This window comes from Solanum pennellii, chromosome 2 (genome assembly GCF_001406875.1).
Source record: "Solanum pennellii chromosome 2, SPENNV200".
Taxonomy (NCBI): domain Eukaryota; kingdom Viridiplantae; phylum Streptophyta; class Magnoliopsida; order Solanales; family Solanaceae; genus Solanum; species Solanum pennellii.
This window is the reverse complement of record NC_028638.1, coordinates 36,613,060-36,624,040: the sequence shown is the minus strand read 5'-3', so window position 1 is coordinate 36,624,040 and position 10,981 is coordinate 36,613,060. Positions and strand designations below refer to the sequence as shown.

The 10,981-nt window shown below is 31.4% G+C and overlaps 1 protein-coding gene across 1 annotated transcript; it reads right to left on the bottom strand.

Annotated features, from left to right (window-relative positions):
• Nucleotides 1-9,073: 9,073 nt before the first annotated feature.
• On the bottom strand, nucleotides 9,074-10,394 carry LOC107009594 (BURP domain-containing protein 5-like). Its single transcript, XM_015208938.2, has 3 exons — nucleotides 10,305-10,394; nucleotides 10,028-10,136; nucleotides 9,074-9,917 (listed from the first exon to the last, which is right to left on the bottom strand). The coding sequence occupies exons 1-3, from the start codon at nucleotides 10,341-10,343 to the stop codon at nucleotides 9,133-9,135; spliced, it is 933 nt and encodes a 310-aa protein (XP_015064424.1). The 5' UTR covers nucleotides 10,344-10,394; the 3' UTR covers nucleotides 9,074-9,132.
• Between the last annotated feature and the right edge of the window lie 587 nt (nucleotides 10,395-10,981).

Genomic DNA, 10,981 nt, shown 5'->3' with positions numbered 1-10,981 from the left:
GATAAAGAAAATAGTGTTGCTATTTGTAATAAGTGTAAGCAACCTTTTAAACATAAACAAGGTGGGGGTCAAGGTGGAACGGGGGGATTAGATAAACATTTGTTATCTTGTGTGCCGATTCAATATAAAGAAGCTAAAGCATTAGCCAATAGAAAAAAGGGAATTTCAATTAATGAATTAGATATTACCGGTAATGCATCGATAGGGGCTTCTAACATGGTTCAAGGAACATTAGATCCTTTTAACCCCTCTGGTCCAATAACACAACGTAAATATAATAAGGAATTAGATTGAGAAAATTTAGCTAAAATGGTCTCTGTTTGTGGTTTGCCTTATAGTTTTCCTTCAAATCCCGGTTTTGTTGAATATATTCAACAAACTTATAATCCGGATTATAGAGGCTTTTCAAGAAATACTGTTAAATATGATGTTTTTGAATATCAAGGTAAACATTGTCAATTTCTTCGTTGTTTATTTAGCATATTAGATAGTAGAGTGTCTATAACTTTGGGCATGAGTCGTAGTGTTAATGGAAATGATTATTTAACTATTACTGCACATTGGATTGATCATAATTGGAATTTGCAAAAAAGAATTATAAGTTATAAACTATGTATAGAGAAAAAAAACTGGTGCATATTTAGCTTCAAATATTTTAAGTGTTTTAGATTATTACATGATTATAGATAAAATAATGTCTGTCGCATTAGATAATGCATCCAATAATACAAACGCTGCTAAAATGTTAAAAGTTAGATTATGTCCAATTGACAATAATGTTTTTCATGTTAGATGTGTTGCACATATATTAAATTTAGTTGTACAAGATGGCATTTCATTATTTGATTGTGGTAGCGTAAAAGTTGAATATGCTGTTACCTGGATTTTTCATACAAACAATGCTGCTAGAATTAGGGAATTTAATGAGCATTGTTCACTATGTGAATTGTCACCTAGAAAAATTCCAAAACATATTAAAACAAGGGGGAGTTCTCTTTACGAAATGCTTTCGGTTGCTTATAAATATAGAAGACCCATACAAATGGTTTTTAATGCTCATAATGCTGACCCATTAGATAGAATTTGTGATGAAGACTGGGAAGAAACTAAAGAACTATTACAATTTTTAAGACTTTTTCATGATGCTACTACCATGTTTTCGGGAATTTATTATCCTACTATTTCATCTGTATTAATAAATATTTGTGCTCTTTCAATTCAATTTTGTAAATATAAAAAAATAGATAAATTTAGAGTTGCAATTGAAGGTATGATTGAAAAATTTAAAAAATGTTTTTTTCCCTATTCCTCGAGTTTTTTTAACGACTACTTTACTTCATCCTGCTTATAAATTACAAGGTGTGCAAGGCCTTGTTGACACTTTTTATGAAACTTTAGAAATTTTACCGGAAGAAATTCCAAATTGTCAAGCGTGTAAGTCTAGCATAAAAGTAGAAGCAAAAGTTTTATATGAAAAATATAGAACTATTGAACATTTTCAAGGAGAAGTTGGTCAAACTTCTAATGTTGAGATTGATTCGTCACTTCCAATTTCATGTTATATGCGAGGTTTTCTTGGTCATAATTCTACTAACCGTGATGATTTTGAAGAATATCTTAATCAATCTTTAGAAGTATTGGAAATCAAAGATGGCAATGAAGATTTATTAGGATGGTGGAGTAGGCGAAGCGATGCATTTCCAACTTTGAGCAAAATGGTTCGTGATGTTCTAGCTATTCAAGCTTCATCAGTTGCATCGGAGGCTGCTTTCAGTGCAGCAAGGTTTCAAATTGGTGATCATAAACATTCATTGGCGGAAGACAGTTTGGTAACAATAGTTTTATTTAGAGACTGGTCCAATGCCGAAAGGAGGGATAACAATTTGTCAAAGTTAAGTAAAAAACAAGCAAGTTGGATCAAAACACAAATTGAATGCAGTGATGATGAATTAGAGGCACAAGAATTTCTAACAAGTTTGCCAACACCGGAGGATATCACCATCGATATGATGCGACAATTAGAATTAAATTTTAAAGGAGAAAACATATATTTTTAGATTACATTCGAGAATTAATTGAAACAGAACCCTTCCTAGAAGGTGGCTGCGTAGATTAGTTACTCCACTAATATTTGTTAATTGTAAGTTGTAACTTCTAAGTTCTATTGAATAAATTTTGAAGGTTTTAACTTTTGTTCAATTTTTTTTATACAATTATTGTTTTGCTTTTTAATTTTAATATATACAATTAAGTATATACTAAAGTACTAAACTAATTTTAAAATACTTAATTTAAAGTTTACAATTTACATTACTTTAAAATATTTAAATTACAAATTTAAACTTCTCAAATTTGAAATTTAAAACTTTAAGTTGAAACTTGAAATTTGAAACATGAAACTTAAAATTTGAAAATTGAAACTTTAAATTTGAAAATTTATTTTGATATTTGAAAATCAAAAATTAAATTTAAAATTTATTAGCTAAAGACGTATAATTTCAATAAAAATATATAAATATTTTTTTTAAAAAATCCCCATCCCATGCCGTCCCGTCCCGTCCCCCAAATCCCATCCCATCCCATATATATAGTGGGACGGGATGGGACCTATTTTTGTCCCCCCAATCCCGGTCCCGTGTCAAATCCCCTCTCCCCATCCCCCGTCCCGTCCCGTCCCCCTTCGTCCCGTCCTCCAGTCCCCTTCCCCGTGTTTGAGCTTGTATATGTGAGAAATATACAAGAAAAAAACGAGATTTCAAAAAGAATTCAAATCAACAATTTTTCTGCACAAAACAGGGAAAGAGAATGAACTAGAACAAAGCGGATTTTTTTCATTAATAGCCGTTACATGGGAATACATCAAACGTCCCCTTGCCAGCCCTAGCTGCTGCTGCTTCTGGCGGACGGCGCGACTGCTGCTTCTGGCTGGCGGAAGAGGAGAAGAGGAAGAGGAAGAAGAGGAAGATGAAAGAGCCAAGAGGAAGATGAAAGACCAAGAGAAAGTCAGGAGAAAGATGAAAGAGAGAGGAATAGGGCAATAGGCCATAAGGTTTTTTTAAGAAAATTATTTAATATTAATAATTATTAATTAATATAATATAAATTATAGTATAATATTTCGGGTTTAAACCGACATATCGAAAACCAAAATAATACGTACCGAAAATCGAACCGAAATACCAAAAAATATAAAAAAGTAAACCGAACACCGAAATACCAAAACAGAAATTCTGAAAAATTTCGGTTCGATTCGGTATTTCAGTTTTTCGGTGTTTATGCCCACCCTACCCAAACCCAAACCCAATAAAAATAAAAAATAGATTTATCATCTCTCTTTCTCCCTTTAACCGGTTAACCCTCATAACCTAACCTATTCAAATATTTCAAGACTAATTTCAATTCAAATGGTCAGATTTATAGTGTAATACAATGTTGAAGTTGAAGAATTCGAGTTAATGTATTGATTTTGGAGCTTTTTTCTCCATCAATGCTGAAGGTTTGTCATGTCTCTATCAAATTTAGTTAATTATTTCAATCTAGAATGAAAATAACAGAAGTTGAACCATTTTGTAGGCTGAGTTTATACTTGGTCAAGAATGTATTTTTATTTAGGGTGATAGTAGTTAGTATAAGAAAAATTTGGTGCTCATCCCCTTCACCTTTGTTCAGTTTCTAATAAACCTTTATCTAATGCGGGGAGAAAAAGAAATTAATTGATCCATCTTTAATTTATAGGAAAAGACTTAAATATGTCATTAAATTTTTAGAAAAGACTCATTTATGACATCAGTTAAAAGTTTGACTAATTTATGTTATTACTGTTAAAGAAAAGACTCATTAATATCATTATTTTTTAGCAATAGTTTTGCAAAATCATTTTTTAACACGTGACCAATTATAATTCGGCCACGTCATCAATTTTTTAAATAGAAAAATACAAAAAAAATTAATTCAATTTTTATTCAGAATTTTGAATTTTTTATTACAAAAATTAATGACGTGGCTAATTATAATTCGGCCACGTCATCAATTTTTTAAATAGAAAAAATAAATAAATAATTAATTTCATTTTTTTTCTTAAAAATTATGACTTTTTTTTAAAAAAATTTGATGATGTGGCCGAATTACAATCGACCACGTGTCAAAAATGGTTTTGCAAAATCAGTGTTAATAATGGCATGATTCTTTATTTATTTAATTAAATTAAATGACCAAAGCGTTTTTAACTCTTTACTTGATTAACTAAAACATTCCGACCCGATTAGGATCCGTGCGACCCGTTTTATTAAAATGATTTTTCCGTTTTATTCAAATTTTCTGTCGTTGGAGAAGGTTGCAACTTTCAGGAGCAACCATGATCGTTTGAAAGGTTGCAAACTTTGTAGAATGGCCGTGTGGTTTATAAAAGGTTGCAACCTTTCCGAACCAGTTCCTCTTGGCTATAAATACCGAAAATTCTTTAGACTTTACTTACGAAAATTTCTAATTTCTTCTGTTTTTCTGCACAAATACTTTTCGTGTACTTACTGCAGTTGTAACACTTCAAAAATTTCATGACTTAGACTGGAGCTTAATATATTTAATAATGCTTAAAATGATGTTCCCAGAAAATATAATTGTCCAGTGAAGAGCCTATTAGGTTTTACGAATATGTATTAAGGTACATAGACATCCCATTGTACAATATTTAGTAATATTAGGCATGTTAGAAAATATTGGCTTAAGAGTGTTAGCCAATTTCTATGTATTGACAAGTAACTTAGAATACACTTTGATGTTCAAATGCCCCAATCCAAGCTTGTTGAGGAATTATACCTGTAATAAAAACACATGTGCTGCCGGCCGAGAGACAAGAAGACAAGCCCAACCGATTCGATTAGGGTGGTTAGGAGGCAAGCGCACGTCGGTCCAAGCCACACGGGGCTTAGCTTCCTAACCAGTACTAGGCTCTAACTAACTTACCTAACTAGCTAACTAACCTAGGACAAATAAAAATAAACTAACAAGTGCACCTGACAACCTAAGACCTAACCGGGTGACACTAGCCGAGTAAGTAACTAAAGAAACATCCTAGTACCTAACCTAGGATGGTCCAAAGGGGTTGGTTATGGTCCTAACGACGTAGGGGTACTTTAGTAATTATCCTAGGTCACTTAATTAATTAAATTAGCAACTTAATTAATTAATTTAAATCCTAGTCAAAACCCGAGACCCTAAGTTAAATGTTCTCCTAGTTGTAGTCAATCTAGGAGGGGCGTTTTAGGTAATTTGAGTGGAGGATCTTTAGGATAATTCTTGGGACGTTTATATATTGATATTAGGTCAGTTTTAGACCACATTTACACGTCCCAAATCAGAATCAAACGAAATTTCATTCTCTCTCAAGAAACGCTCTCTTTTTTCCAAACTCCATTGATAAACAAAAAAAGCATAAGGAAGAAGACGAAGGTTTCAAAGTCTCCAATCATATTTTCGTAGGTTCTTCATCTATAAGGTATGATTTTCACTCATGAAATTTCATTCCCCAAGAGGTCCGTTCAAGATAAGTTTTCAAGAACTTCAAATACTAGGGTTTTTACTCTACAAAACGAATTTTCTTCTAACCCTAGATTTATGTTTTTTTAATGAAAAGTAAACGTTTCACATAGCTAATTTCACACGAATTGTTGAGTATTTGATTGATAATATTTAAATAAGGTGTGATACATGATATTTCTCTAAGTGATGGTTTCAAATGGACCGTTTATGGTATTTGTTAACGTGTAAATGTTAGGATTGGGATTAAGACTTGAATGAACCCTTTTATGACTCGTTTACCTTCACCTATGCTATGTATTGATCTTGTACATGATTTTATGAGTTCCTGATTATGTCATTGAGTATTTCACTAAGTATCGCATGATGAATAAAGTTCTTGGAAACAAGAGTAAGTCTTCTAAAATTGTGATTATTCTAAGATGTTTATGTTAGACTATAAGTTGTGATGCTATGTTATGAAAAGTATGTATGATGTTGCTATGTGAATATGCTGGCTATGAATATGTAAATTGTGAGATCATGATAAGAACACGAATATGCAAGTTTATGATATCCCTTGTATACTTTACATAAGGTGATTATGTTATGTTAATCTCACAAAAGAAAGGTTACAATGAAAGGACAATTCTCATCTAATCTAAAAGAGCTCATGATCATGTTATACAAGGAGATAATCTCCAATGACCTATGATAAGTTTATTATGAAAAACAAATTAAAGGTTATTTCAAGAAAAGAGACTTAAGCTAAGTACCGATGAACTAGATATGTGAAGTGCCCCTTCCCTAAGGGAAAGTAGGTTCACAATGATTCTCATGAGATTGAGGCTGCCATGTAATGTGGAACTATGGGTCTCTAATACATCTCCTAGTTCTTGAACTATGTTGCCACCATAGGATACTAGCTAGTGGATCCACCTAGAAAGTTATGTCATGTTAGGTTTTACTTTGGCCGGTAGACCACCTCTTTTCGGTGTGGCAAAGACACTGAATTTCATGTTTAGCTCACATGGTCTACGTCAGTTAGGCATATCTTCCCTCATGTAAAACGAAAGACAAGTAAGTGAACGTCGACTAGGGTGACTTGAGGAGTTTGCTTAGTATAGGTAGTGGTATGGGATGCTACCTAGACATTGCACAAGTCGACTCTAAGGGAAGTCCTAGGAGATTGTTCTTAATTAATATGATGATATGAAAGGTATATGTTTATGATATATGATGTTACTCTTACATGAATGTTGGCTATTATGATGAATATGTTATTTGGTTATATTGCTATATGAAATAATGACTAATTATTTTACAAGTTATATGAAGCAAAGTTTTACTTATGGTCTCCTATCTTATTTACTTGGTTGTGTGGGGTTATGAGGCTTCACATGACCATTGCACTTGTGGGTTGGGGATGGAATCATTGGTAAGTGTTTTATATGTTGAGTTATGTGATTGATTGAATATGAAAAGTTAACATGACTATGATAATATGTCTTTAATTGTGTTCATGTTTGATGTCAATGAAATCCTTAATTTGTATATGTTATATGGTATGTGCATTGAAGATTTTCATATCATATGGCTTAGCATGTTTTATAAAGATATGATAAATGATTCTTTTTCATGCATGTACTTATTTGTTATGTGCATATACCCATACTTAGTACATGTGGCGTACTAACTCCATCACTTTACATTACTACAACTGTAGGTTCCGGCCATTGAAGCTTAAGGAAGTCGATTTGAAGAAGCTTGGAACTCTTTCTCCAAGTCTTGGTAGGTCCTCATGTTCGGGGATGCTATCTTTCATATTCTAGCTTACGTAGATTTTTAGTAGTTTTAAGAATACGCTATTTCCATTATGTTCTTTGGATTCTTTTGTAATAAGACCTATATGGCATATTAACTATTATTGGTTAAGTTCAGATTTGCACTCTTAGATGGTTTCTATATATGTGAGACAGTTTTAGAATATTGTATGTTTAAACTTACATAAATATACTATGATAAAAAAAATATTTACCATTTATAGCAATAGCTTTTTTTTTCACTTGACCACTTTTAATTCATTTATAATACAAGTTTAATACATATTACAAAGATAATTTTATTATTCAAATATAATACAAGTTTTAATGATAGATAATACATTTATCACACATTTTAATACACTTATAATACAATGTGACAATTTTTTACCAAACAAATATAATATATTTCAAAAATAATTATAATTCAAATATATTGCATACATAATTCACTTTTAATACATATTACATATTCATCACAATATTGCTATAAATGGTAATAAACAAAAAATATCGCTAAAATCAGTAATTATTTTTAAAAATATACTAATTTATGTAATTTTTCCTTTTTATAAATCTTAAGTATGAAGTTTAAGTATACTTCTTTTAGTATATTAAAAGTTTTTAATTTTTCCGCAAATTTAGCTGTATGATTGTGATGAAAGCTAAGAAGAGGCTTGTCTGCGACCTCTGAGAGGTTAACAACGCCGGTCTCATCTGGGGTGTATTCTTCGGGTGTGACAGCAGTTGAGTGGTTCACTGACACTAGCGTTTTGGTATCAATACACTGGTGCTGTGATCATTCTATCCTATCTTGGGAGGACATATTCCGAATCAAACTCGGATATTAGAGGAGAATAATTTCCTAAAGGGGACATTGTGCATTCAGTGGGCTTGATCTTCATCCTATCTTGGAAGGACATTGTGCATACGTTCTTCACTGGTTTATTAAAACTTTAGCAATTTTGTGTTTCTGCAAAGTTTCTTGTAATTAGTACTACTGTTTTAAACATGAATTGGCCAAAAATTATTTTTAAAAAAAATTGCAATATTCATAGAGTTCCTTTAACTACGATGCTTAATCAATATGCTAACAAATTTTCAGAAGTGATATTGCAAGAATCTAATTTGAATTAAAATTAATAATATTGTTAATTCAATAGAAAAATGTTATGTCACTGCTGTAGAAAGTGGTTCCCCTTATTGTGATCCTATGCATCACAAATCGAAGTAGTCAGACTCTAACTACAAATACCTAACACTAAAGTACAGTTCTTATTTTTGAAGGAGAACCGATTGAATAGTTTGATTTAGAGATACAATTTTGACAATCATATGACACAAATTTCTTTTGAGATGACATTGAATCCAATAACAAATATTAAATCATCGCGAGCTATCTCCTACGAAATGAAATGAAGGATATAAATTCTCTTTTATATAAATTCGCACATGATTATTTTCCAAATATTCTGATTCATATATCCATGATTCATGACTTCATTCGTGTAATGACTGTTGACCAATCACTTTTGTGACTGTTAACATATATTTTGCCCCCTGCAGTGGCAGCAAAATTAACTTGTCATTTATGGAAAAATTCACAACTCAACTCCAATATGATAGTGTACAAAAGGTCGCGAATCATTTTTTGCACGTACAATTAAATCTCAAAAATATTTCCGAATGTTTTAATAGATATATGAAAGCCATAATGCAATTCACAGACACAAAAATAAATAGCATGAACCCATATTCATTTCTATTATTATGATAATATCATACAAATAATAGCCTAATTAGTGGCCTTTTTGGAAGGGAAAATGACAATTTGATCATTTGGAAGGAAATGACAGATAGGGATAGTTCCAGGCTTAACATTTAGCACTACAAAAGGTAATCCCTTTGGCGTCCACAGAGAAGTATCTTGGTGACATACTGATAGCGCTTTAACTTTTGTTCCATCAACTCCTATCATTGTTACCATGAACGTCTTCGTTCTTCCTCCAACATGACAATAATGCACTGCGTATGGATAGTTTACTTTGTGGCATACCATGTTATTCCCATCGGCAATTTCTTCAACTTTTTCCATGGTGTATCTCTGAAATATTTGACTACTTTCCCCTTCTACCTCCGTTGTAATTGCTTCGATATTATTCGTTCCTAGCTCGGATAACATGAAATCTACCATCGACTCTAATGAGGTTGCACAAAATTTCTTCTCTTTGTGGTGATCTGGCTCTTCACATAAACCGATTGTTTCCTTAATCGTCTGAGCATCCTTTGAATTACTATCGATTGAGAAATAGTTTAGAATTTCTGGAATTTTTTTCGATGAGAAGGGAATGGCTGATTGGTGAGGCAGAAATGGTGCATCGTTTTTATCATTGAACGTAGGAAAGTTGATGATATTTCCTTTCTTCAAGTCGTTTTCGAAGAAGTAAGGTTTGTAAAGAAAATTATTGTGATCGTCTTTAAGCTCACGAATCTCTTTCTGTGTAGCAGCATGATGCCAAGGCCACATTCCAAAATCAAAGTTACCGATATATACTTTCTGATTGTTATTCGATTTATGATCTACAAAATCAAATTCACAAGCACATTAGCTACTTATAAAAATAATTAATATTTCTCTGAACAAGTCATTTTATTTTATGATACAAAAATTAGGCAAATTTATAATAAACCTGTGGGGGAAAGAACATCTTTGATCACTTTAGGTATTTGAGTATTGGGTAATTTTATTTTCCAATAAACTTCTGGAGATATCGCTGCATGGCTTACTACAAAAGCAAGCTACATATAAACAAAAAAAAACAAAACAAATAAATTTTCAATCAGTATAATTCATCATGTAATTAAACCATATTAGTTGTTGTTTTTCCAATTATGACTATTTTGATTTATCAAAGAATAGAATCATAGAGTAAAATATACATATACGTAAGTGAAGTATTTACTTACCCAAAAGAATGAGAGCAAGTAGAGGAACAGAGACTTCATTGTGAAATTTCAGAATTGCTAAAAGGCTTTGGATATTTGGATGAAAAGAAAAAAAAGAAAATATCGTTTATTTATAGGCACAACACAATCATGAAATACATGCTTAGTGTAAACAAAATTAAACTTTAGTGATGTTCACATGAATGTTGCATCACATCAAAACAAAGAAATACATGCTTGGTCATGCTTTTAGTAAGACCCTTTTTTTTTTTGTTTCTATAAGGACTGGACTTTAGTGATCATTAAAAAGTTGAGGTTTTTGACCAGATTTTTTAAAGATAAAAACAAGTTTTTTATAAAATTTTATAAAGTAATTTTTAAAGGCAATTTTGAAATCTTGATATAACACAAATTATTATTTTAATATTAGTAAAAATTAATGCTTTTCAAACTAATTAGTCAAGTATAAATTACCAATCTTCCCAAGTTTTTTTTAAAAAAAATATAACTAGTGAAAATTAATTATCAAAATAAATAAATTTGAAATTCTGATCAAACAAGCTATTAGTAAAATAGTGTTAAACTATTTAATCCTATATAAGAAGTGGAAATGAAGTAGACACCACTTCATTGACACGCCTAGTGGTGTTTACGAGTCAATTTTGATCAGTAATTGATTAAAATGAAAATCACATTAA